Genomic DNA, 27,984 nt, shown 5'->3' with positions numbered 1-27,984 from the left:
ATGAGACAAACGTGTTTTAAGATTGGTTTTACTATACAAAATAATTTGTGACAAACTCTTACTCATAAAAACAGGTATGACACATCATAGCTTAGCCTATACAACCAAGTTCTGGATGAAAAAATATGTTGTTGTATGTATTATGTTTTAAAGTTATTGCTGTGCATTTCTTAGTTCCTCCATTCCGTTTCTGATTTGTACTGGTCTTCCATTACAGAAATGAAACGGCAGCAATGGGAGACAAATATCACGTCAATATCTCTATAAAATAACAATTTGACCAGATTGTACACAAAAATGTTTTGTATTAAAACATATTTATACCATTCTTAATTAACAATCCATATTGTTTTTCCATAAATAAAAATACAATAAAATCAATTGGAGCAGATCCAAGCACAGTGAAGAGTTACAGGAAAAAGAAAATATTTATCACTTTATGTGACAAACAAGCTGTTCACAAAATCGGAGAGTGGTCCCCCCCATTTTCTGTAACCATTTGTTGGGTTTCCAGTGTTCAAAAAGCGCATTCATAGCTACATTTAACTTCAGAAGTTGGGGAAAAGCGGTTCGCTAAACCAACAGTCCTTGTGGAGAAGCACTGAAGATTGCAATCCTCCACACAGAGCAGGCACATTGTGTCCTGTTAAGGAGCCTGATAAGCAGTGACAAGGCAATAGGAGTTTCAGTGGTTCTTGGGTTCCCCATCCGGAGAGACTTTGTCAATCTATTCTCCCAAAACGTCCATTTAACCCCTCGCTGACAAACAGGGCTGAGCAATGAGGCATCACCAGAGCTCACACTTGTGTTTAGGGTTCATGGGAGCGTCTGCTTTGCAGCCAAAGTGCTTTGAGAATTCGCGTGAATTGGAGATGGTGCCGATGACTCTGAATCTGGACGGACTGTGAGGATCTGTGATGATGCCCTCGTGTGAGCTTTCGGGTGTCCTGACGGAGCACCATACCTGCAGGAATAATAAAAGGATAAAGAAACAAAAAATGAGGGATTCATTTTTTTCCGCATGGTCCTTCAAAATTATTTGCTGATTTCTGTGAAGAATTATAAAAGTTATTTCTGAAGAGACTGGCCTGAATTGTTTGCACCACTCATGATTTTTCTAGAGCTGCGACGACCAGTCAACAAATTAATGAGTCGATCCAAAAACATAATTTCATGCAAAAATGGCAGAAAATGCTGTTTTCAGCCTCTCAAATATGGAGATGTCCTGCTTTTCTCTGTTTTATATCATATTAAACCAGTGGCCCTACTTCGTCATATTTTCTTTTGATTAACATCAGATGAGCACAATGTTTTGTTCGTCTGCGAAGCTGTCCATTCTGTAAACCTACAGACTACTTGTTTGAATGAACACCATGGTTGTATAAAGAGACGATTTGTTTACTGTTCCGACATCAAAACATTAATTGCGTGTCACATTTTCCCCCGGTCACGTGCGCCCCACGCTTTGAGAACCACCGTATTAAACTGAATATCTTTTGGTTTTGGACAAGACATTTAAAGACATCACCTTGGACTTTGAGAAACTGGGATGGGTATTTTCCCCTATTTTCTGACATTTTGAAGACCAAACGATTCATTTAAAAAGTAATCGGTATATTAATTGATAATTAAAATAATCGTTAGTTCACATCAGCATTCATTTCTTGTCATTACAGCTCATAAGTGTTTTTGAGGTTATTCATTTTTAATTTTCTGTCCAGGATTCGTATATGTTTGGGCTTGTTTTATTCTGATATTTAACTTAACTCAAGTCAAAAATGTGTTTTTCCTCTTGTTCCTTCACTGTGATGTTTGAGCTTCACTGTGCAGACCGATGTACAGTATGAGCAGTTTTGACACTTGGAGGCTTTTTTCCACATTTATTTGCTGAAGGAGGAAAGTTTCTCTGTGCTCACCTTGAATCGGAGTTTAATACGTATGAGCAGGATTTTCAACTAATCTGGAGCCAACCACAGTCTGGTATTCAACTTATACAAATGTGATGTGGAAACTTGAAGCCTCCAGGGCACAAACACAGAGAATTTACTTTTCAGTGAAGTTGGGAGGAATCTTGTGTCCAGCAGTTAAACTTTGGAAATTAACTATATTTGCATATTCATAGATTATGGATTTTTCACAGAGGGAGAGTGCGTAGAACAGATGTCTATGACACCATATAGTATTTTCATTTGTCTTAAAACATGTCTGGAGGGGAGCTTTAAGAAACACGGTACAAACAGCAGTGGTATTATAGTGTGCAGACAGTATGATCGAGTTAGAAGAAAGAATAGGAATGACACAAACCTGGGCAAATCCTACAAAAAACAGCTGATCGTTCGTCATTCCCAGGGCAGGCAGCGTGGCCTCCTCGCCGTTCTTTTTGATCCAGTTCACATAAGCCTTTGAATCAACAAACGATCATGTTACACACATGCAGTCACTGTTTTTGCTCATGTGAATGTGTATAATGGTATAGACCAAGAGTAAACAGAACAGCCACAGTGATATTTCCCTCTGGTTCACATGCAGGCTGCTTTTACTTCCATATGATTTGCTCATCTGCTTCACAGCTCATGACCTTTCATTACATGGAAAGAATGTGTGCATGTGAAGAAGTAACCAGAGGCTGACAAGGCCACTCATAACCACCTGTTGCATTTCCAGGCTTCACTGTAAACCAGACAAGCTGCTTTTTTCCAATACAGATGAATGGATGTGACCCACAACGGCATCGAAGGATAAACTAATGCGGGGGATTAATGTGGGCTCTGCGTGATAGTTTTATGACCTTGTAAACATGCAATCTGACAACGTTGCTGTAGGAAACATAACAGCAGTGGTCTGAACTTTCTCTCTTGCACCAGCATTTGTCTAAATCAGCGACAGAAAGCCACTCGTGCCCTCATGTTTTAACCACACACAGAAAGCATTCAAGGTTACTTAGGATTCCTATCTGACATCAGACCTTGTAGGCGGCCTTGAGTCCACCGTTGTCGGCGATGTTCTCTCCCAGGGTCTGTCTTCCATTCAGAGGCTCCTTGTTGATGCTGTAATTCCCATACTGCTCCACCATGCACTGCGTCTGCTTCTTGAAGGCCTCCACAGAAGAGTTCTTCCACCAGGGACGCAGGTTGCCATCTTTGTCGTATTCCCTCCCTTTGATTAAAAGAGTGAAATATTGCTGTATTCTCTGCCACATAATGCTTCAAGACATTTCATTAATCCAATCATTTAATATCAGAGGGACAATGTTATTTGTCATCCTCTGAAATGTAAATTGTTTGAGGGGGACATATCATGCTCTTTTTCAGGTTCATACATGTATTTGGGGTTTCTACTAGAACATGTTTACATGCTTTAATGTTCAAAAAGCACATTATTTTTCTCAAACTGTCTGTCTGAATATACCTGTATTCACCCTCTGTCTGAAACGCTCCATTTTAGCGCCCGTCTCTTTAAGACCCACTCCGGAAAAAGCCCAGTTTGCTCTGAAATTTACTGAGTTCCAAATATCCATACTACCATACTATTTAGTATGCCTGAAAAATAATTAGTATGTCCCAATAAATAGTATGTCAAATGCAATATGCCAAAAATACCAGTATGTCCTACTACTACATCCGGTCGTATTTTGCAGTATGTAAACCAGCATGCTTTTCTGGCTATTCTGACCCACAATGCTAAGCCCCAGCGGATATATGAGCAAGAGGGTCAAAGTTCAAGATGCAATGTTATGACAAAGTAGTATGTCCCAATTGTATGCATACTGGATGCTACAGGACGTACTTTGTAAGGGCAGGGGAAAAAAGTAAAAAGTAAAAGTAATAGATTTGGAATGCACCCGAAGGTCTCAAACTGTGGGCAGCATATTCTTATAAACCTGCATGCAACATAGGATGTTGAATCACATGTTTTCTGATCTAGGGAGCCCACAAAAAACTCACTGGGTTGTTTTATTTCACAGTTTGCAGGTTGGAAGCCACTCCAGATACCCAAATGTATGAAGACAAGCACTGAAAAAGTGAGTTTTTATGATATGTCTCCTTTAACATTGAAAACGTTTTACCAACCTTGGTCATCAAAAGCATGAGTCAGTTCATGTCCCATGACGACTCCAATTCCACCAAAGTTAAGAGCTCTAAAAAATGTAAAATTGAACATGAAGCACATCTTTATAACCCTGATAACAACTTCTCAACATTTGTGTGTATGGCCCACAATATGCTTAAAGCAGACGTTTTTGAGGAAACAATTTTTTGGGAAAAACACTTTGAAAAACCAACTTAGATGAGAAGATCAATGCCACTTTCATATCTGTCCGTTCAATATGAAGCTGGTTAGCTTAGCTTAGCACAAAGACTGGAAACAGGAGCAAACAGCAAGCCTTAAACAGTTTGTTTAATCTGTATAACAACCAAAGTGTAAGTGACAATTTGTGGTTTTACGTATTGTTATGTGTGATACTATTTTTTTCTTGTCACTGTGAGTTGTGAGCTGCCCACTTCTCAGATTTGTTCAGCTATTCAAATAAAATCAAATCAAACTGAATATTCAAATAAAATGAATAAATTAAGTCAAACAAAATAGCAGTTTAGTCTGATTATCAAGCTGCGGCACACCACAGGACTCTCGTGTGTAGTTAAAAAACAGCTGCTAAATGACATTTCCTGTGGATGATGCTGGTTAGTTGTATTTTTTTTTTTTACTACCAGTACCGTTTTATACTTCAATGGTCTTTTAATACTTATTCTATGCTGCTTTTATGGTTTTGTGAACAAAATACTATCTTCCACTTGTTTTCTATTCTATTCTATATAACAAAAACATGATTTAGTGAACCTGAAGTGCAAAGCAGAAGACCTACTTAGGCCAGGAACGACTGTAAAACGGAGCCTGGAGGATTCCTGCAGGCAGAACCATCTCATTCTTGGTTGGGTTGTAATATGCATTCACGGTCGGAGGGGTCATGCTCCACCTGAAAAAAACAAGGAACATATGGATATGGATATAATATAATATGGATTCTGCCCGCTCTGCTGTGCCAGGCTGACTGCAGATCGGTTTGAAAGGCATGGGAACCATCGTCTGTCCCCCCCCCCCCCCCTCCCCCGTAGCCTAATTAGAGACAAGGATCAGTTCAGCGGAGAGAAGTTGGTTGCCTGGGAACATTTTGTGGATGGCAGCAGTATTCTGCTGAGTCAGCGTAATGGGAATGTGTCCCGTCGGAGTGTGCAGCCTCCTCTCTGGGGACAACAGGGGCGGTGGAGGGATGGGAGCAACTCACTGGTTTCTGTTGGGAGTTTTCCTCAGCTGGTCCGCGGTCACTCTGGCTGAGAAGTTGTAGTACTGCATGACGTTTTGGAAGTACAGTTCTGACACCACCTCGAACTAAAAGAGAGAGGAACCGGAAGTGATAGAGAAATGGAGTTCAGTGTTTTAGTGAGATATTATGTGATAAATAAAAGGGACAGGACATATAATACAGTTGCACATTTACCTACATCATTGAACACTTTGTCCAGCTTTGTGGCGTTCATGATGAACTCTGGATATCCGACCATGTTGTATATTGCATCTGCCTGTGACAAATAAAAAAAAAGAAACTGTAAAAGACAAATTTTCACACCAGGTGGCAGTACTGTATATCTCAGACACGTCAGCACAAAAAAAAACACAACTCCTTCAGATGTAAATGTCCCTAAAGCTACACAATGTCTTCCTCCCACCTTTTCTTTTGCTGCTTTTTTCGTCTCAGAGTCCATCCAGCTCACGTCCTTCAGGCTGTCCTCAAACGCCCATTTAATGTCTCCAACCATATCTTCAGCCTGAAGCACAGAAGAGACAAAAGAAAGTCAGAGGCCCATCATCTCACACAGCAGGAGCAGCTTTTTGTGAGGGGAGGAGTTTGAAACGCTTACAATGGCCTTGCTGTCCTCAGCAAAGGTGGCTTTGACAAACATGGCTCCCAGAGCGAAGCCCAGGGCGCTGTCCGTGTCGCTGACGCACAGCTTCCAGCGCGGAGTGCAGCTCTGCAACATCAAACCAACACATCAAGACATGTTAAGGAAAAAATGCATCGTCACTGTTTGATAACATTTGGAATGTGATTTTCTTTCAGTGTGTCATATTTAGTTCAACCCATTTTGTCTGCTTCAGTTAGTCACTTCCTACGTTTCCCAGAATGAACGTGACAAAAACGTGGGTGGACTTGTACCATTCAGCCGTGGGCAACATGTGTAGGTGGAGAGAACTGTAGGGATGGTGACACAGTAGCGAAATGACAGTTATACCCTTTTTTTTCAACAAAATTAGCACGTATATGCAGGTTTTTTAAACACGGGAAAACACGCTAAAATAAGCGTTAGTCTCCTTTCCTATTGCCAGTAGGCCAGAAGTAGACGAGTGTGCCTTTCTGCTTGTTTCCTGGTGTCACGAACACGCCGGAAAACAGAGTTGGTAAACAGTGAAAACGTTACGATGGTTTCTTCTTTTTTATATCTTTTACTTATTCAGTCTCTCTGTCAATCTCTCAAACCACAGTTGAATTGAAATTGATTATTGAAACTGGAGTCTGGTGGTTTTGAGGAGAGCAAATTAATTGTATGTTTTGTACGTTAATAAATTATGATAATTGTCCAAATCACTGTTGATTTGATTTATTATATATTCACTTCAACGCGTGCCACATAACATCGCGCCTGAAATGGGGTGAAAATGATCCACCCGGGTGTCATGTTTCCATCACTGCTGATCAGAGCTGGAGCCGATAAATACCCGCGACTACTGCAGTCATTTGTCCCAGGAATGAATACCGATCGTAACCTTTCCCACTAAAGACAAAAGCCAGATGTTAGTGGGCGTGAGTGTTTTTTTTGTAGATAGTGCACTATTTCTCTTGCAAAGCCCTGTGATAGTTTAGCGACCAGGCCAATCTGTTCCTGCTTCTTGCCCAGTGCATTTAAAATGGATAGATTTCTCCCTATACTGTATGTGAAGTAGCAACCTACACTCTCTATTGGTTGTATTCCTGCCAGAGAATGATTTCTAAATTTGCCATTTAGAAATACATTTTAAGACATCAAAACAAAACTATATTAGAACAGGTTTTAGGCATTTGAACTATAACTACCACCGTGAAAATAATCTTTAATATTCTTTCTTTTTTAAAATAGACTTAAATCCAATGACGAAGAACAACTAAAGAACCGTTTTGTAGAAGATTCATTTAAAAAATAAAATCAACACAAATCAAAGAAATGGTTGTGATCTTCTTGAGAAATGTGTGACCTCTACTCTCAGTGTTTTTGAGACAAAGCTGAGCTGTTATCTCTCTGTGGGCTGAGAGACAGAGTGTTCTCTCTAAAGGAATGACTGGTGATTTTTTTGTTTTTTTTGTTCAGACAAAATGGCAACGGTCAGGACACCCCACATGCCATTTACACTCAGAACAGAAGCAATGCAGGCGAGCAGACCACCAAGAACTTGGAAGTGAATAACAGAGGGGAGTGATTTCAGTGGGGGAAAGACTCACATCCTAACTTGTAAAGGGCAGTTTCACTTCATGCTGAACTATTCTTTGACACGTTTGTCTTTACCAAGTAAGACAAGATTAGCTTTTGAATTGTTATATGTGTAGTTATATGTTTTGCTATTTTCTGAATTTGTTAAAAATCAATGTTTTAAACCTACAAAAACATATAACATACTCTAGTCCTGCATGTTAAAACTTTGATTAAGCTCACAAACAGAAAAGTTTCCTCCAGTGAATGTAAATTTGCTTATTTGTGTTATTTTTATTATTTTGTGACCACAACTTCTAGATGTTAAGCTGGCAATTTTGCATGTTGTTCATCACTGCTTATACACATATTTACAAAAGATTACAAGACATAGACACATAAATACACATAATATCTATTTCCAACAGCTGTGTCTCCAACCATCTTAAAAAACTGATTTTACATCTTAACTTTAAAATCAGATCTCACACTCAACCAGCTAATTCATAGACTGCATGTAAAAAAAACAACACAGTCCTTATATGACAAAGTTATTATCGGGTGAAAGGAAGGACAAGGACGAATGAGGATGCATGTATACATAGATAAAGAGGAAACAAGGTCGGACTGAGGAAATGACGAGTGTTCTGAGCAAAGCAACAGCAAGTTGTAAATGCGTGCATATAGGCACAGATGGAAAAAGAATAACATAAAACAGACACACAAAGAGACACCCATGCAAGGTTTGAGGTTTGTTATTAAAGCTTGACCTTAGTTGGGAAGAAGGCTGAGGAAACATGATCTGGCTCAGATAAGGGCAGGGGTCACCAGAGCCAGTTACTCACTGAGATGGTACAACTTGCTGCCTAGTCAATTAATGTACACTTAGACAGGATGTGTTAAAGTCTGAATATCTTTGACCATGTGTCTAATTAAACTCTTATTTCACCCAATTACAATAAACATGCTTTCTTTTTTATCTGTAGTGTAGTGGCATCTTATTTTGGTTTGAATATCTGTCGGATTTAAGATTTATATACAGTTTATATATATATATATATGTTGAATGTTTTAAAAGTACATTTTCAATGTCTTAAACGCAGAAAATACATTTCCATTCACCTCTATTGTTCTTGGGAGGCTAATATCTCAGAGGTTAATCTCATAACCTAAGCATGAAAGGTCAAAACTATCTGCATGGCTAGATGACTAATTTCGGTGAACTGACCTTTTAGCCTCACCATTAACCATCTGACTATGTTAACATGTACATGTCTTTATTGTTTTTTTGGTTGGAGCATTTTTAAACAAACAGTGTGTAAGATTTCCGGGGATCTATTGGCAGAAATGGAATATAATATTCATTACTATGTTTTTATCAGTGAGCGTAGGGGTATTCAGTTGGTTGCAATCTGAAACCACACCACTAGATGCCTCCAAATCCTACACACTGTACCTTTAAACACAAAAAGAGGATATGATCTATAGAGTAAAATCACAAGTTTTCTTTACTGTGCACAAATGTGAAACTTCAGTTGTGGATACCAACTTATTTAAACTGGTTTAGTTTATTTTAGTTGGATGTAATTCTTTTTGGGATACAGGGTCATACAGCTACATGTAATTATGTTTCCCTTCATTCTACCATACTGCTGCTCTAGCCCGAGGTCTTTGTCTTGCACACGTGCAAACATAAACACCATGTTAGAAACACAGTTCCACATACAGGAATCAGGTTTGTGCAGCAGAAATGTAGCTGTTTAAGCAGATTTCTCTTTTAAACCTCTTACCCTAACTAAATAAGGAAACCAGGTTTGTTGTTTGCATATAGATTAAGAAAGCAGGTTGCTGACTACAACTGTAGTTGTCTTGTCAAAATGAAGTGAAAATGCTGCTCCTCTGTTAGCGCCAATTTCCATTTATCTACATTCAGTAAAAATGAATCTTCTGCCAAGTGTCACACACAAGAACATAAGGGTCAAGGGAAAAGCTCTCCAAACCAAGCTGTTTGGCTTTGGGCCATTTCCTCTGTCTGTATATACTGGACTTCTAAACAGCCAATAAAGCAGAAAGACAAAACGTTGATACTTGTATCCAGTTCACAAACTAGCTGCTAAAAATACATTATCTGGATGAGAATCTGCTCCATTTTTTTTATCTGCTTAATCCCACCTCTGTGTTTAAATCTCTCTGCGTCATGCTGGATTATAGTGACGGTAAAAAATGTCATCTCTCGCCTTCTTTGTTCCGTACATGACCTCGAGGAAGCGCTGCTCTGCATCCTGGAACCTTTGGTCCAAAATTGACACCATCTTCCTCACCACCTTCATTATCATGTAGTTGTTGAGTAGGCTGAAAAAGGAAATATCACATTCATTGTTTTGTTGCCCACTGCCTGCCAGAATGCTCACCATTGTGCATTTCAGTAGGAGGATTTATACATGTAAACAGCGTAAATACATTGACACACATACAGTATAACATACAACCTGCATTTGACGCATAAATGGAAAAACTATTGAGGCTGACCTTTTATTGGTTTTAAGTATGAGTTCAGAAACTTGCTGGAGGTATTCTTTGGCATAAACAACCACCGGCTCTGACTCGTTGAGCGGCACGGGAGCAAAAACTTCTGTGAGGTATGGCATCCAGTCCACTGCAGGAACCAGAGTCTGCAAAGACACAGATAACACACACACACACACACGCTGAAACAAACACTGAGACAAAGTCTGAACACAGGCATGCATAGTTTCTTTACACTCCCACATCCTGATGATTTACATTTATTCTGACATTTTCAAATTATATAGCTTTTCACTTTCTTTGGTACAGCGCAGGAGTAGTCCTTATTTGTAGAAGATTATTCTCTTAAAAGGGATAGTTCAGGTGTTTTGAAGTGGTGTTGTATGAGGTACTTATCCACAGTAGTTGACAGTCGGCACGGGGCCGGCAGCAAAACGAATTTTAGACACCTGAAAGAAAGGATCACCTCAAAAAAACAACTGATATTGATTTAGGTGGGCCTTTCTTTTAGGTGGCTAAAATATGTTTTCCTGCTGCCCCCATCCACAGCAGTACATTGCTTTGTTCCCGTGCTGGTACTACTGACTATGGATAAGTACCTCATAAAACCCCACTTCAAAACACCGCAACTATCCCTTTAAGTGCTATATACTGTTGTGTTGGCAGATCAAACCGTGGGGACACTTACTGTCAGATCCTTGGCCTCCATCTTATTATAGATGAGCTCCTCGTCTCGTCTCTCCTCCTGCGGGACTGTGATGTTGGCCAGGGTAGTTTCAAAGTCCACAATCTCCTCCATCAGCGTCCGAGACGTGGCCTCGGAGCCACCCAGGAGAACCCCTAACTCCATCAGGAAGTTGTGGTATGCCGTCAGATACTGCAGAGTCCAAGCAGGCAGCACAGTGAGACGGAGACAACGGGTGTGTATGTGTGTTAAAATTCAATTAGGAAAGTCATCCTAAACTATGCAAACACAAGCTACTTGGCAGAGTTTGTTTTCCCTTGAAGCTGAAATATTTCTCTTTTAATATTTATTGACTTTCTCAGCAAACATCGGCAATGAGCCTTTGGGTATTTTCCTAACTAAATTTTCTTTCTTTTTTTTTTATTCTCATTACAGAAAATTACAGATCTTGATTTGATGACCTGACTTGAGGTTTAAAGCTGCAGTCGGTAACTTTGAGCAAATAATATATATTTTTTTCCATAAAACTGTCACTATATCCTGACATTAGTGCATGAGACAGGTAATCTGTGTAAAAATCAGGTTCCTCCTGTTCTACTAATGGCATTTGCAAGATTTCAATCATAGACTGAATATAAATGAATATAAAGATGGGCGACACATCTCCTCTTCCTCCCACTGTAAAAAGTGAAATCTTGCAAATGCCATTAGCAGCACTAGGAGGACACAGAGGAACATGATTTCTTTCCAAAGATTTTCTTTCTCATGCCCTACCGATACAATGACCGTTTTATAAAAATAACTTTTTATTATTTTTGCTCAAAGTTACTGAATGCAGCTTTAATATTTTTCACTTCTACTATCCAACTTTGTACGCCCTTAACCACTGTGAAACCAACACCTCGCTCACAGTACCTTTTCATTTGCTGTTTTGTTGAGGTAGTAATCCCGTGAGGGTAGCCCCAGGCTGGACTGATCCACCTAGAGACAAGAGAAACACACTGTGACTTTCAGTTCGGCCTCCATTTCAACTCTCACAAACAGCCTTTTGTTTTCATTCCTGCGTTGCCAGCAGGCAGGCTAAAAGTAGAAGATCATATCTTTGCCATTTGTTACGCTCTCAGGAAGCCCTGCAGAGGAATGAACTCTCTTGTGTTGGAGGGAATGAGATGTAATGTGATGAATTTAAAAAGGTAGTAAGTTTATTGGGATGTGATCAAAGGTTTCAGTGAAAAAGCCCTTTCTGAGATGTAATAAAATAGCCCGTCTACAAAACCCCTGACCTCCTCACCTGGATGATGTTACTGTTGGAGTTTTTTGAGTCGGTGCTGACGAACACGGTGAAGAAAGGCGAGGTGCGATAGTTGGCCGACACCATACGCAAAACTTCCTGGAAGTTGTCCTTGTGCCAGGGTTCGGTCAGGGCCCATCCTCCTATCTGAAACAGGCAGCGTTTAGGCAGACACTCAAGAGATCGCTGGGTGCGCGGTTTCTTTTTAATAGAAATTGAGGATTGAAATGATATGAATGTATTTGATGTGTAAAAATACCTGGCTGATAAGCTCCTGTAGTGGTTTAGCTCCTAATTCTTCAATCTTGGCCTCGTTCATGCAGGCCTGATAATATCGCTGGGCCTTTTCCTCAGCCTTACTCAGATCTTTCATCGTCGTGTTTTCTGCCCAATAATAAGATGTAAGATTAATAACGTGAATGAAGCTCTGGAAAAATGAGCCGGAGAAAAACACATAGCACCTTCGCCTGGGGGTGAAGGCAGCTGTGGACACTGAATTACACTCAATCAACATTTACCTAATAAATGCTTCATCACAAGCATGTTGTGCTCCCAGAGGTTGCTGAAAGGTCCCCAGCGGGACTTGCCCTCGGGGAGGGGGTTGCTCTTCACCCAGCCGCCACAGGCAAAGTTGTAGAAGTCATGACAGGGGTCTACGGATCGGTCCAGGGCTCCCATGACCGCACTAGCCACGGTGATGCACGGCTCGGTTAGACACAGACCCGGGTGAGCTGCAGGAGAAAGGAATTTGAAAAAGAACATGTTTAATTCATAGTTCACTTTTAAACCCTCGGCTTCTGAGGACCACTGTGGATAATCTGAGAAATATTTCATGGTAGGACATCCAAATACATGTGAGTTTTCAGACCATCTGGAAACGGTTATTTTATAAGAAGTTACAGCCAAGATAAACAACCTGGAGGGAATATCTCTCCTTAAGAATCCATTCAAATAATTAGCTTGACGATCTCGTCTTTGTCGGAGGCACTGACACATTGATTATGCAATTTTCTGACAAATAAGTAAACCTACCTAGCCCTGCAGCTGGATTCTCTCACGCGAGAATCGCAGGGTCACATATCATATGAAAATCCATCTTGTCAGGCTTCAACTATGGTGTTTGTGTGCAGCAAGCTAGATCACGGACCAATCGGAGTCTTCTGAGGAGCGACTTGCAGCTACGGACGTGGCTTAGGCGCGTGTGTGAGACGACACAGAGAGGCAACTGCTTGTTCTAAACAACAAGGGCGGCTCCTGAAGAGGTTAGTGTAGATGCTGCGATAGCATCAATTATATCAGAACTGGAGAGTATTTCTTCACTGAAAGAAGAGCAAAAAAATGTCACTGGCGGCTTCTCCGATCGTTCTGTGTGATAAACCATCTGCCGTTATCAGGTTAGGTCAACTAGATAGACTGCCAGATAAAGGTTCAGGGTCCTAGATTTTTTTTAAACTAAAGTTTAAGTCAGTCACTTTGCTTTTAAAAGGGTATTTAACTGGCTCGTAGATGAATGTCATTGCTCCTTTTGTGTGTTGTGTAGAATATTATTAATCGAAAGCGATTAAAAGGGGCTTTTTTAAAGTCTAAACACAACAGCTGTTTAACTGGAAGAGCTTTAGTAAACTAAAGAAAGTGTTTAGAGAAGTGCAAGTCCTGGTGACAGCTCACCTCTAATGCTGGACTTACTGTAAGAGACTTCCATCTGCCCATATAAGGTATGAAACAGAGACGGAGACAGAAGTTACGAGCAGCGATGAGGTTTAGTGCTCCGAGGAGAATTCATCCTTGTTCCTTTTATTATTTCAAAGTGTGATCTGACATGCGGTTCTGAATGGGAGGAAGTGGCATTGGGTTTCCCATGATAAAATTGAGGAAACCGGCACAGATGAGACGCCGTCCGCCTGGATGTGATGGTAAATCCACAAGCCCTTTTTCCATAATGAACAAGCTCAAGGGAGAGATTAAGAGTTGTTTTTAGGCAGCTTAGCTCAAGGTGTGGCTTTGGTTTAAAATAAATAAATACATATACTTTATTAAATAGCACCGCCCTGCAGTTTTTAAGGCTGGGTAGATAGAGGAGAAAAATCCAGGGCACCTTTTTAATGACTTTTGTTTTTTTATACCTCTTTTGCCTTCAGTAGCTTTATAGACACAACCTAGCTTTATTTATCATTATAAATAGGGGTAGTGACCATTTCGAGAAAGTCGCCAAGTCGGCAACAAAGCCTGTCACTGCAGACCTTCCTCCAAAGCCACTCCCTCAAAATAATCATTATGAACATAAACATTGAACATGGCTATTGTTAGAACTCACAGCTGTCAAGATAGCAGCTTGTGGAAGACTCCGGTGGCGCACAATGAGTGCACGGGCAGGTAGGTGGACAGGCAGGTAGGCCGTCCAATCATTACATGTTTTTGAAGAACATTACCAACCCTAGCTTTAACTTTGGTTTTTGTGCGGGTTAAACAAATGCGATAATGTGTTAATTTGTGATCTTTAGAGGTGCTGGTTTGTTCACTGTGTTTGTTTCTCACTGTTTCAAGTATTCATTCAAAGCTAAGCTAACCAGCTGCTGGCCGTAGCTTCATATTCAATGGACAGAACAAGAGTAGTATCAATCTTCTCATCCAACTCTCGGCATAAAAGCAAATAGGTGTATTTCCCTAAAAGTCAAACTATTCCTTTAAGCCTTTCTCCTTTTGTTTGCATCTTTTTATTTCAAAATTCTTCCTCTTTTAGGAAATACTTTTTGATTTGACGATATATTTAAAAAACTTCCCCTGGTCAGACGAGTTCACGGAGAGCGCAGGTGTTTCTTTTCAGTGTGTGTCACTATTGAGTTTCAATAGAACTCCAAACTCACTCTGTTTGTAGAAAACCCCGGTTGTGATGAGAGATATGAACAGGCCCACAGACACGACGCACACTAAAAACAGCAGCCTCCTCTCGCTCGGTGTCCTGTCTGACCAACATGTGGGACCGCGGCCGTGCAGAAGAGTCACCTGCACACAAACACACAAAAAAAACACACTTTAAAGTACTTCATTTAATCCACTTAGTCAAATATGACAATTTTAGCATGGTTAAAAAGATATTAAAAAAGACTTAAACACACACTCTTTGTTGAACTAATGCCGTGTGGAAAATTCTGTCTATAGTCAAAACAGCTTCTCAGGGACTTGATGACAGGTTTGGTTTCAAAGCACAATGGCTCCTCTATCGCGGCGCTTTCAACCCTCCTACACAGAAAAGGTTAAGCATTCTTCTATTGTTCCCTCTCTTCTCGTTTAACATGCACTCATACAGGAGATTTTCCTTTTGCCCTACATTGGGATAAGACACAATATTCCTGTTGAACCACATCTGCTTTGTTGTGGTTCACCTATAAACAATGAGAGTGTCAACCACAAAAGAGTCAGCCAAGGGCAACGTTAACCAGTTAATAGATATTCTGCTGCAAAGCGTCTCGGAAAATCAACAGGGAAGAATAATTAAGTTAGAGGAAACGGCATACTTTGTGGTCAGTGGCTGGACATTTTTTAAAATCAATGATTGGTGCAGTGGATATTGAACCAGCACACACTGCTACTGCGCTTTCTAATGAATGTTGCTTTAGATAAAGCTGCCAAGGGTGTTTATTTCCTACAGGAATGGTTCCAAGGGCCACTCGCAAGCCTTCCACAGGGCGTATTTAGCACTCTGGCCGGTCTTTGAGTGTCCCCGCTGTAAATAAAAGCCAGGACTTGGACCTCACATGCATCCTGTGGAAGTCAATTACCCCTGTAGTGTATATATAAGGATCCGATTTACCGTTATTAGCTTGGATGAGAGTTCAACAGTCAAACTTAATGCGGCTGAATCAAATGCCAAAGCCACGGTGGGTTCTTAATCCCTGGAGCTCAGCACGTTGGGTTGGTTTGAACCAAAACTGTGTTTCTGTAACTGAGAAAATCACACTGCCAAGCTTGAGAACTTTCCATCTGCAGTTTATCGAAACCGCGTTTTATTACATTGAAAACCACGGTAAAATGAGATTGGCAGGGATTATGTCAAAGTATTAAATCCAAAGCACTCTTCAGGTATACTTTTGGTCAAATAAAGTATGTGAGGAATGACGGCGTTGAATGATCTCAGCTGCTTGTTTTGAAGTAGAAGAAAAAGGATCAAACTGTCTATAGAAGTGTTTAAACCATTGAAAAGTTCCCCTGAGCAAACCAGCAGTTTTACTTTATGAAACCATAAATAACAGATAAGGTAACAGAGAAAAGATGTGAAAATACAGCAGTTTTACTTACACAATATGTCAAGTGGCAAAAAAATTGGCGGTACATGACTTGTGGAAAAAGTACTTTAGGATGAACTACACAACAGCTGGATAGTATGAAGCAGTCTGTGTGTGTGTCTGCTGTTTAACATGCAGTTTAAGGCCAAAAATGCTCTTTATCCACTATATCCTCATAATCATAACTGTTACAAAGCATTTAAAGATTTAATTAGTGTGTTTGTACGTGATGTCATTTGTTTTCAGGGCTCTTTTGTAAAAGATGTTGATCTCAAAGGGAATTTCTGAATACATAAATCTTAACTAACTAAGATTATCAAGATGTTACAGTGAGATAACTCCTAACTTCAACAGTTGCACGTGTTATTCAAAGATTTTTAAATAGAGTTGGACTCGTTATTTCTCTGACTCTGCAAAAAAAAAGGGCCCATAAACTGAACATCAACCAGACACGGATGTCATGTACTGATAAAAAAAAAAAAGAATTCATGTAAATTATATACAAAAGTATAAAAAGATGGTTAAAAAAACAAAAATAACTACAGTAGGGGTATCACGATACACCGGTATTGATGATAACCGTGATATTTAAAAATGACATATTGGTATCGGAGAAAACCAACGCTAACATGGAGAAACCATGCAAACTCCACACAGAAAGGCCCCAAGCCGGGTTTGAACCTGCGACCCTCTCGCTTGGTTACAGACTGTCTCTGCAACTCCCTACACTCCTATTTTGAGTGTAATTTTGTTAATTTGCCAAAGGAGAGAATGCACAAAATAAAGTTAAAGATGAATTTTACAGATTTTTCTTTCAGAAAAGCCCAATACTACAGTCATTAAGCTCCTTCCGCAGTGCAGCATGAAGCATCTGCCTAGCAGGTTGGCCTCTGTAACATATTATGTATGGAAGCTCCAAAGAAGCATGGTTCAACGTTTCAACAAGAAAAGAGTTGTGGACAGACGTTAAATCAAGTAGTATCTGACGAATGTTGAACCAGTAATTCAAAAATGATTGTTGCATTTCTACTTGAACTGGTTCCTCTTCATGAGGAATTGGATTGATTTACAACCCTGTGCACCAGTTAACACTTTTCAAAAGCGACTGTATGTAATAACACAGCGCTGACAGTAGCCCATACTTAGATCGGGATGTTTGCGTGTTTACCTGCATAGGTGACGAAGGGTAGATGTCATCACCGGTGGAGTCCACCAGGTCCTCCTCGTCCAGCGTGGCTCTCTTATACGATGACATCTGAAAAGTTAAATGCAGAAAAGACTCCCTCAGTGTTTCCATGTTCTTTCTAGTCTCCCACTGATGTGTGTGTGTCAGAAGTGTGTGAGAGGCTTCAGGGTTTCCCTCTAAAATCCATCAGGAGCTATCTGGTTTGGAGCGCTTCCACTCAAACAACCGAGCTGACTCTCAAACAGTGCGTCAGTCCTCTCCTTTCAAAAAGCACCGTTCTTTTCCCATCAACCCCGACAACACCTCTCACAGCCCCCATGGCAGATACCCCTGCCGGTGTCAAACGTCACAACACCAACAACAAAAGTCCTCCCGAAAGCCCTTGTGAGATCTCCTCTCTTCCTCTTTAACCGTTTTATGTCTCTTCCTGGGCAAACCTTTTTTTTTTCTGGACTTCCTGCTCAGCCCAGTCTATGCAAACACGGCACGAGAGAAGACGGAACTAGTGAAAAACAGGAAGGAGCACTGACTTGAGCGACTTGCATCACTGAGACGAAAGAGTGTGTGGAAGTGATTGTGTGACTGTGTGTGTGAGTGCATTCCCCAATGTGGTTTCACTTAGATTCGGGGAGGGAGCTTCACACCCAGTGTCTTTTCTATAGGACATGATACACTCGGGGGGAGGAGCCCAGAAAAAACATCCTCCTCCCACAACATGCTTGTAGCCGCTGCCCGTGGCAACCGTTACCTGATAGGCACTTTAACCCCTCACCAACACGGCCACTAACACCACATACAAACACTGCAATTTAAAGGGTTTACTCATTAAATGCGAGCAGAGTTAGAGTGTCAAAAGGTATTACAAACTTGTGTGATAAAAAAGGTTTACAAAGAAGGCAAACAAGAATGTGTCACCTCCAGACGTTACAACTAAACTGCTAATATAAGTTAGAAAGCACTACTAACATGACATCCACACAAGACTAAATCCATTTATGATGGAAAATTACAACAAAATAACACGTAGGGCTGAGCATGTGCCCATTCCTGAATTTGTTCAAAAGTCATATCATATCAGTCATATCAGTCCCAAGTTTAAAAATGTAATGTTAATCTAAATAAATTTAAACAATGAATGTAAAACATTGTGATCTTGAAGTATAATATCACAACTGCAGACAGAGTAGTTTATTGCTAATATCCAATATATCATGCATTTTTCTAGGGAAACCTACATTCTACGTGTATATATTAGGGCTGTCAATTGATTAATATATTTAATGGTGATTAATTGCAGGATTGCCAATTTAAGTTGATTGCAAATTAATTGTGCATTTTTTATCTGTTCAAAATGTACCTTAAAAGGGAGATTTGTTAAGTATTTAATACTCTTATCAACATGGGAGTGGACAGATGAGCTTGCTTTATGCAAATGTATCTATATATTTATTATTGGAAATCAATTAACAACACAAATCAATGACAAATATTGTCCAGAAACCCTCACAGGTACTGCATTTACCATAAAAAATATGCTCAAATCATAACATGGCAAACTGCAGCCCAACAGGCAACAACAGCTGTCAGTGTGTCAGTGTGCTGACTTGACTATGACTTGCCCCAAACTGCATGTGATTATCATAAAGTGGGCATGTCTGTAAAGGGGAGACTTGTGGGTACCCATAGAACCCATTTTCATCACATATCTTGAAGTCAGAGGTCAAGGGACCTCTTTGAAAATGGCCATGCCAGTTTTTCCTCGCCAAAATTTTGCACAAGTTTGGAGCGTTATTTAGCGTCTTTCTCGACAAATAGTTAGTTAGTAGTCATTAGTAAGTAAGCTAGTATGACATGGTTGGTACCAATGGATTTCTTAGGTTCTCTAGTTTCATATGATACCAGTATCTTCTCTCTAGCTTTAAAACTGAGCCCGCTACAACCTAAATATCACAAGTTGGGTTAAAGTGTTAAAGAAATTAGTGGCGTTAAAACGAATTTGCATTAATGCCTTATCGTGTTAACTTTGACAACCCTAGTATATATACAATCCATCATAAATCCTGAATGCAATTATTTAAACCAAATGTTTCTTCATAATTGTAGACAATCGTTCGTCCTGGTTATTCTTAAACAGACGTTGTGCAATCCATATTTGAAGCTGAATAGAGACTTTGAAAGGCAGGCAAATGGAAGTAGGACACAAACACAGTTTTTGGCATGGGACTGAAAGAGATCAATTTAAAGTTTGGAACCGGCTGTCACTTAAAAAACGATAGACAGATATATTAATACAGGGACTAGCATTAGATGATCTAAGTTATTAACGTTTCCTGATGTTGTTGACGGATTGTTCACATCAGTAATGTTTGTAAAGGTAAATTAGATCCTATATTTTGATTGTATGATCAGCTGATGAATACAAATTTCTTCTTTTTCATCTATGAGCCAACCTTCAATAGTAAATAATATAGCTGTAATTTATATGGTCAAACAAATTACTGATTTTGGTTAAAAGAAATAAAATGTTAATTTAACCCTAATAGATAAAGGTCCTATAGTTGAAACATAAGGCGCTACAGAAACATGTTTTGCATTTGATTTTTCTAAACTACAGTAGCAGCACTGTAAAGAGGGTAATAATTAACCTCAGCTGCCTGTCAGCCTGACAGAGACACACCTCAACACACAATAGAAGAAACACCTGACTATACTTATTCTAACTCAGTACAATCTCAGTCTCGCTCCTTCATGCTCTGGCTTGCAACTTCCCATGTTAAACGGGGACACATGAAAAACTCACTTCTTCAGTGCTTGTGCACATCCGTTTGGGTATCTGGAGTGCCTTCCAACCCACAAACTGTGAAATAAAACAACCCAGTCAGTTTTCTGTGAGCTATCTAGATCAGAAAACATGTGATTCAACAAGCCATTCAGATTTGGCTTCCCTTCCTAGGTCATATGCAGACTCAGTAGAATCGCTCCCCCTCTGAGTACCTCCACCACAGACTGCATATGTAGATGGACGGCACGTCTCCACTGCCTCCAACAGATTGCAGAGTCTGAGCAGTAGTGATCTGGGGGGGCTGGAGCCGCGGTATCGAGAGCCCATACTCCGGTCTGAGTCAATCACGAGCCGAGCACGGCCACAACTTGTTAGCTTGTTCCGTGACGTTTATGGAAAGTTAAAAGTTACATCTCTCGTACAATTCCCGAGCCTCCGGCTGCACGACTACTTCACTCAAAGCAGCTGTCAATCATGACGTCTTACCCCCTTTATATAGTATCAAATAAGTAAGTAAAACCAAACTTAACAGTAAAAAAATGAAAACTTGAACATACATCAGCGTGATAAGAACTACCTAAAATGACAGAAACCATCTTTGGGAAAAAATTACTTGACGTGTACTTTGACTTTTTAGTTTGACCCGTGTCCCATCCGCTAACATGGAGGGGGCGGGATTTTTGACCTGTACTGCAGCCAGCCACCAGGGGGCGATCGAGATGTCCTGGCTTCACTTTAGGGGAGCTGTCATGTCGTCCATCTTTATATACAGTCTATGTTCTCCACCCACGGCTTAAGAATTACCTTTGCAAAGGTGCATCATATTTTCCTCGCCAGCCAATCAGAGCAGACTGGGCTTTCTGAGTAGGGGGCCTTAAAGAGACAGGCTTTTCAGACAGAAGGTGAATACAGGTATATTCAGACAGACACAGTATGAACAGAACATTAAAGCGTGTAAACATGTTCTAGTAGAAACTCAAGTAGTATTAACCTGGAAATGAGCATGATGTGTCCCCTGTGACTGAATATAAATGTTTACTTGATGAAGACAGATTCGATTTTCTTGTAAACACAACCGGGAGGCAATCCAGCGGCAGAGCCGTGCTTTATTTTTATTTCCCACTTGTTTCACGTAAACATGTCACTGAGGCAAAACCACGTTCCCACCACAAGCACTTCAGGGAATTCCTGGAAAACCAGATTCCCGTTAACTATCAAACGAGATGCCGCAAATGAACCCCAGTAACACCGGGGAGGAGGGAGCTGATGTTGGCTTTATCTCAACTCTAAAACACCCAACGACAAATAAAATCATACAAACCCTCCCTGTTTTAGTGTACTTTTAAACGCAGCACCCGGCCAGCTGAGTCACATTATGGGCTCATAAAAGGACTGTTGGGACAAAAGATGGAGAACCAAAGTGATGAGAGATACAGAGAGACAGACAGGGAGGGGGGGAGGGGAGGAGTAAGAGGACAACGATTGTTTTTAGGACACTTTCAATTACATAAATGGCTTCAAATGACCTATAGCTGGAAGCAAAAAAGAGGCTAATGGGGATATTGATGTTTCTCTCTCTCTCCACACTGCATTCCAGCTGTTCCATTTAACAAAACAAGGGATGCTCAGTGAATTACTCAAACTGACTTTTACCTCACAAAAGTATTACACGCCGAAAAGTATCCCTGATTGAATCATGTGGTTTGCTTCGCGGCCGACAATGGAGAGCAACAAATCTACTGGTATCTACTGGCACAGACCATTGTTATTGTCGCACACACATTCCTCAGCACACAATCACAGTTTCTGAACACTTTCCTGGCATCGGGGTCTGTGCAGATGTGCGTGCACATGTTGCCACACAGATTGACCCCCCCCCTCCTCCCCCCTGAGCTGAATGCCTTCCATTTCCTGTTAATGATATTTGGTGACTAATATCAGACATGTTTTCTATGAAGTTTTGTAACCTTGAGTCATGTTTAATCCTCCCTCCTCTGTGTCCTAATCCTATTTATCCTGAAACTACGAATTACATCTAAAACATGAGGGCATCAGCATGCCGTAACTTGCTGTAATGGTAGGAGAGCGAGCGCTGTGTCGTCGAATAACAATCTGTAAGAAACTGCTGACGTCCTGACTTTCTGGAAGTCGCGCTAAGTGGCGACTGGGAGCCATTTGAAAACTACGAAATGATGCGGGTCTCATAATAATAGTCTTTGGCCAAGGTCAGATGTCTTCCCAAATACAAGCTGACAGAATGAGGGGTCACAGTCCCACGATTCTTGGAAACGGCGCGAGGCCGCGGCCTTTGAGCGAGTCCGTTAACCACAATCATGCGTCAGTAATTCGTCACTGATCCTGCGAACCAGGCGATTATTTGTAGTGCAGGGGCATTCCTCCAAGAATAACTGGAACGTGTTTGTGTTTGGGATTGGGTGCTGCGTGTACCGCGGCGCACGGTGTTTGACAGTTTGTGTCTGAAGAGAAAAATGAGAACAGGATGAGAAGTTATAGAAGAAGAAAAAAAAGGAGTAGTGTAAAAAGTCATGAAGCTGACAGGACATGAGTGGAAGGAAGGAAACTAGAGGCGATTTACAGGGCATGTTTGACGTAAGCTGGCAGTAAACACGTTTTGCAGCTGAGGGAAGGTGGCTCCGTTAACCACCAATTGGCAAGCCAGTCAGAAGCAGAGGCAAGATGTGGTTTTGAGACCACAGAGGAACAGTGATTAAAGACTACACGCCAAAAACAATCTGAGTGACAATCTAAGCCTCACATTCTGTGTGACAACTTAAGTCGACCTCTGTGATTTGAGTCATGTATCTGTTGAAATACAACTTCTGCTTTTCAGGCTCGAAAACCTCTCCGTCACCTAGAGATGACACGGACAGCGTAACCAAACTTCCTCTTCTGAAGGGGTAGTTTTGAATGGAGGTTGTATGAGGAACTTATCCATAGTAAGTGTATTACCTCCAGTAGATGGATTTTGGAGAAGCAGACAGGAGTTAGCAAAGCAATGTACTGCTGTGGACGGGGGCCGGCAGCAAAACATATTTTAGCCACCTAAAAGAAAGGCCCACCCAAAAAAAAATCTATATCGGCTTAAAGAAGACCCATTATTCTTATTTTCAGGTGCATACTTGTATTATATCCGAACAGGGAACTGAAGCCGCTGTATCCATCTATGCTGGTAGATGCCTTTCTTTTTGCTGCTGACCCCGTCCACAGCAGCACATTACTTTGGTCCCGTTCGGTAACTCCTGTCTGCTTCTCTAAACTGGGGGTGTGCTGACCGTCATTTACTGTAGGTAATACACTGACTATGGAGAAGTTCCTCATACAACCCCACATCAAAACACCTGCACTATCCCTTTAAAGCAATCAGTTAACCCTTTTAGTGAATCCCAAAGGAGAAGGCCGAGGTTGGGGAAAACATTCCAGGAATACCACGCTGCCAAATGTAAACATGGTGACACTTCTTACTACAACAAGATCAAGCAAGCACAGTTCAAACAGTTCCATTTGATCCAACATACCAGCACATGTCGCAACTATATTATTGTGTACAAGGTTGTTTACTGCAGTGGCACAAGCTGCCATATACTGTACCTTGGTACTCTTGACCCTGTGCAATGTACAGTATGTGCTGGTGTACGTATGTTGACTGTACGTTCACATATCAAATGCAGCAAACAAACAAACAGGGCTGATGACTCAACATTCATAAATACAACTAGCCGCTTCAGCTCTAACACTTTATCTTTCATGTTCAGTCCCCTGTGTTTCTGCCTGAAGGCAACAGATAAGACAAAGTTGTCTCAGGCTTTAGTTCCTGACCTCTGACCTCAGGACAGCACTGGAAAAGTCTTTCCCCTCACCACGCAGAGATGTTTCCTTTGGAGAAAACACCCTGATAATAAAGGGTTAAAAAGCTACTTTCCCAGGCAAGCAGCTTTTCCCCCGCTCTGGAGTAGGATTGTTAAACTAAGCCGAGGGATGTTTACTAGATTCATAACACTTTCGGTTTATTTTTAGTCATGCATGTGCCAAAAAAATAATAAAGAGCTTGCATTTTCTCTCACGTGGTTATTAATATGCAGGCTGCCGCTCTGAAATTCTTCAGATTCCTGGTTGACAGAGGATTCTAAGTCATTCTTCTGTACACGTTTCAGGTATTCTGACGTATGTGCAACGATCAAATATCACCCAGTCAGGTCTTGGTGTCACCGTCATGCACTAGATCTGCAAGCAGCCAACGTGCGCAGTATCGTAAAACATACCATGATACTCCCTCTTTACATTACATATTTATATATATATAATGAAATATTGTATAATAACTGTAGATTATGGGATTTTTACATCAGCCGAATGTCCTACTTTTGACTTTTTTGCAGCATAAGGTCAGGATTAAGAAGGAGTGGCACATGGAAGCTTGCTTACAATAAGATTTCCAGCCACGGCAGCACAGACAGATAACAGGAGATTACCTGTTCCTGCTGTTGTTATGGTGCCCTGCAGAACACTCGCCCATCACCCCTAGGTAATGAATAACCTCAGAGTAAACCAAGCTCGCCAAGTGCACCACATCCAGGGCTGGGTAATGTTATTAAACCTATCAATCACACAGGCATTAGCCTGTGCGATTGGTGATCTGTGTCTCTCGTATTTCATGGGCCTGCGCAATAAAAGCAAGCCAACTTATAATATTCCGCCTACGGGTTTGAATTTGTAGCATCATATTGTTGCATTTTTACATGCACAACAAAGCACCAACTGTCTGCATGTGATAACAAGATTCTTCAAGTCATGCCCAGCTGACTTTAAAGTGATGCAATCTATATTTTAGCAATAAATCAGCTTCGATAAATTGCAGCATCTAAGCCTGTATCCAAACGCTGTTTTCTACTTTAAATGCAATAATTTCATTTTTCTGTGAAGCACTTTTGCTTTTAAAAAATGCAACATAAATAATGTCTTTTTTCATCTGATTAACAAGATGATCCCCAAGTATGTGCTTTAGGGTGGGCTCGTGTTGCAAGATCATGACATGTTTACTTTAGAAAAGACATTTTACATCTGCCATTGTTGGTGTATGTTCAAAGTTTGTGTCTGCTTTTTTGACTGATGATCTCTTTCATGTAGTTGCTTACAGTCACCTCTCCAAGACCCCCATATGATGAACGAACGCATAAAAGTCCAACCTAACATTTAGACAGTGAAAGTAAATGTTATTTGTATGCCTCTGCGACCATTAAATCAAGCAAAAACAAACATGCAGTGACTGTATTGTGGCTACACACACACTCTTATTTCTGGTGTGTGTGATGTGGTTTTGGCTGCAGCTTGCATATAGAGGCAAAAACAGTTATAGCCTATACACCAGGCCGCTGAGAAATATAGAAATGTCAGCCTGTTAGGTGGTACAGGGGTAATTTGATGTTGGCTATATGACCCACTGAAAGAAGGCTACCCTGAGTACATATGCAGCTCAGATGAGGGGAACCTTGTGGGTGTAAAAAAACAACAACAGAAATATATATATTACACTGATTTCACAGAGTAAAACACAGCTGCAGTGAGGTCACTGACCCTCATGCAAAAGGTCCTGTACACAGCCAACGTCACAAACTTTGCAGTTATGTAAGAAAAATATCCACAGAAGTACATTAGTGTAGCAAAACATTTAGTTGCATGTCAACAAGATTGTAATTATCAGCCCCAGCCTAGTAGTACTGAACACGTGGTGTTGTGTCATAGCTCATAAAAGATGATTTTAGTTAATTAAACGTTTTGGTTTATTGACTTAGCTGTATGTGTGAGTGAGAGGACATGTTCTTACCCCGTACTGCTGTCAGATAGTCCTCCTCCAGCCTCTCTCCGTGACTCCGGTGTGCTTTCTGACCGGAGGACAGAGAGGGAGCCTCAGACTGAAACAACCAAAGAAGACTGAGCGCTTCACTGTCAAGATAGTTCACATCCCTCTGGAACGTTCTGCGCTGCGTCGCCTCACCGGAAATCATCTCGATACAATGTAGCAACACTGTAGCCTAAATGATGAGAGGCGGTGTTGTTTTGACAGTCGAGATGTCTCAGGATATCCTGTGGTTTTAAGTGTGAAAATCGATCAAGCGTGATAAAGTGAGCAGGCTTGTTTATGAGCATGTTGTTTTACGAACTTCCAGTCATGAAACTTGAGTCCTATACCTTGTTGTTTTAGGCACATTTTGATTAATATTATTTACAAAAATGTAAATGTCCAGGACCCCCTTGAAAACGAGATGTTTCATCTTAAGGGTTTATCCCTCTAATAAATATCCCCATCATTGTCACACACTATGGGGTTGGTTGTCCCTATGTTATTTTAATGGGGGGAAAAAATTCAAAAACATTGAATATTCTTAAAGATTAATTTAATTTCATTGAAATGCAACAGCTTCCTGCATTGAGAGAACATTAAACAGGAAAAATCATTCCTATAAGTGTTTTTTTTTTATCTTTATATAAGCCTAATACTGGACAATACTATCACTTACATGTGACAAGCAACCCTGAAGAGATTGTGACAAACATCCCCAACTGGATTTCTTTTTTGCTAGCGACTAAGCCAACAACCACATGTTGTAGCCTAGCTAAGAGAATCTAAACTAGCCTGTAGCTCTCCCTTCATACTTTCTAATGGTGATAATTGTTTTATTATGAACCCGATGAGTAAAACTATTTACAGTTTGATGTGAAAAACACTAAAAGTCCTCTCACCTCATTGTCAAGTGTCTTACTCCTGAAATGACCCTGTAGCTGACCTCTGACCCCAATTCTGAAAATGTCAGTATAAATATTCTTTTAACAGCGCCCTTTAGGGAGCGAGATCTAATGAATGTGACAACCAACCCCGTTCTCCCCTACTCTGAAAGAACATAGGATGAGTTGGGTGCACTTGAAACAAAATCCCCAAATCAATCCTGTTCGAGCTTAAAAGGACAGTGGGTTCAAATATTCCATAACAGTCTGCTACCCTGACACATATGCTATGCTGAGGCCTATTTGATTGGGGTTATGTACAGTAAGGGGGGAAAAAGAAAGAAAATAAGTGGTGGATGTTGTATTCCACATTATTATTATATACTGTATATTGAGACTGTTTCATATAAGCCTGTTCAGCTGCCACAGTGACATCCACAGGAGGCCACAGGAAACAGCAAGGAGCCTACTAACAATGTAGAATCACATCAATTAGACAGTCGGTCCATAATTTAAAGCCTATACCTATTTGATAGGTTGTTAATAAACAAAAATGTTTATGTTTATTATGTTTTAGTTGCTAATTGCTTAGTAAGTTACATTTGTACATTTACTAAAGTACTATACTTATATTATTTTATTTATTTTGTTAAATACAATTTGTAGGTACTTGTACTTGAATAATTCCATTTCATGCTACTTTATACTTTCAGGAAATATTGTACTTTTTACATTTTCTTGACCTCTGTAGTTTTTAGTTACTTACAGATTGTAAAGATTGTTGAGTTTTGTGTATTTTAAAGGGCCATATAGGGAGGGGCATTGCAAACAAGCTAAGGCAATAAGTGCTGCGGTTTGTGGCATTGGTCCATAGGCTACTGTATATTTCTCCTAAAAAAATAAACATTAAATACATTAATAAACTATGTCACTATTTATAAAGTAGTTAAAATCCTAAAATAGCTTCATTTAAAACAGCCACAACATCAAA

At 40.4% G+C, this 27,984-nt stretch overlaps 1 protein-coding gene across 3 annotated transcripts; it reads right to left on the bottom strand.

The window, feature by feature from the left end:
* Nucleotides 1–11: 11 nt before the first annotated feature.
* Nucleotides 12–26,294, bottom strand: ece1 (endothelin converting enzyme 1). 3 transcript variants are annotated; one of them, XM_074639469.1, is made up of 19 exons: nucleotides 26,095–26,294; nucleotides 17,453–17,539; nucleotides 14,866–15,004; nucleotides 12,520–12,732; nucleotides 12,261–12,385; nucleotides 12,002–12,148; nucleotides 11,626–11,691; nucleotides 10,714–10,902; nucleotides 10,029–10,171; nucleotides 9,737–9,851; nucleotides 5,919–6,029; nucleotides 5,727–5,825; nucleotides 5,502–5,579; nucleotides 5,285–5,388; nucleotides 4,865–4,975; nucleotides 4,071–4,138; nucleotides 2,966–3,156; nucleotides 2,305–2,400; nucleotides 12–964 (listed from the first exon to the last, which is right to left on the bottom strand). In XM_074639469.1, exons 2-19 carry the CDS (start codon nucleotides 17,537–17,539, stop codon nucleotides 788–790), a joined length of 2,259 nt encoding a protein of 752 aa, XP_074495570.1. In that variant the 5' UTR covers nucleotides 26,095–26,294; the 3' UTR covers nucleotides 12–787. The 3 variants fall into 3 exon arrangements, with proteins under 3 accessions (XP_074495570.1, XP_074495564.1, XP_074495577.1); XM_074639463.1 differs by lacking the exon at nucleotides 26,095–26,294 and having other exon boundaries at nucleotides 17,453–17,596; XM_074639476.1 differs by lacking the exons at nucleotides 4,071–4,138; nucleotides 26,095–26,294 and having other exon boundaries at nucleotides 17,453–17,596.
* Nucleotides 26,295–27,984: the final 1,690 nt, after the last annotated feature.

This window comes from Sebastes fasciatus, chromosome 1 (genome assembly GCF_043250625.1).
Source record: "Sebastes fasciatus isolate fSebFas1 chromosome 1, fSebFas1.pri, whole genome shotgun sequence".
NCBI lineage: Eukaryota > Metazoa > Chordata > Actinopteri > Perciformes > Sebastidae > Sebastes > Sebastes fasciatus.
Note: the sequence above shows the minus strand (reverse complement) of the source record. Positions and strands in the feature narration are given on the sequence as shown.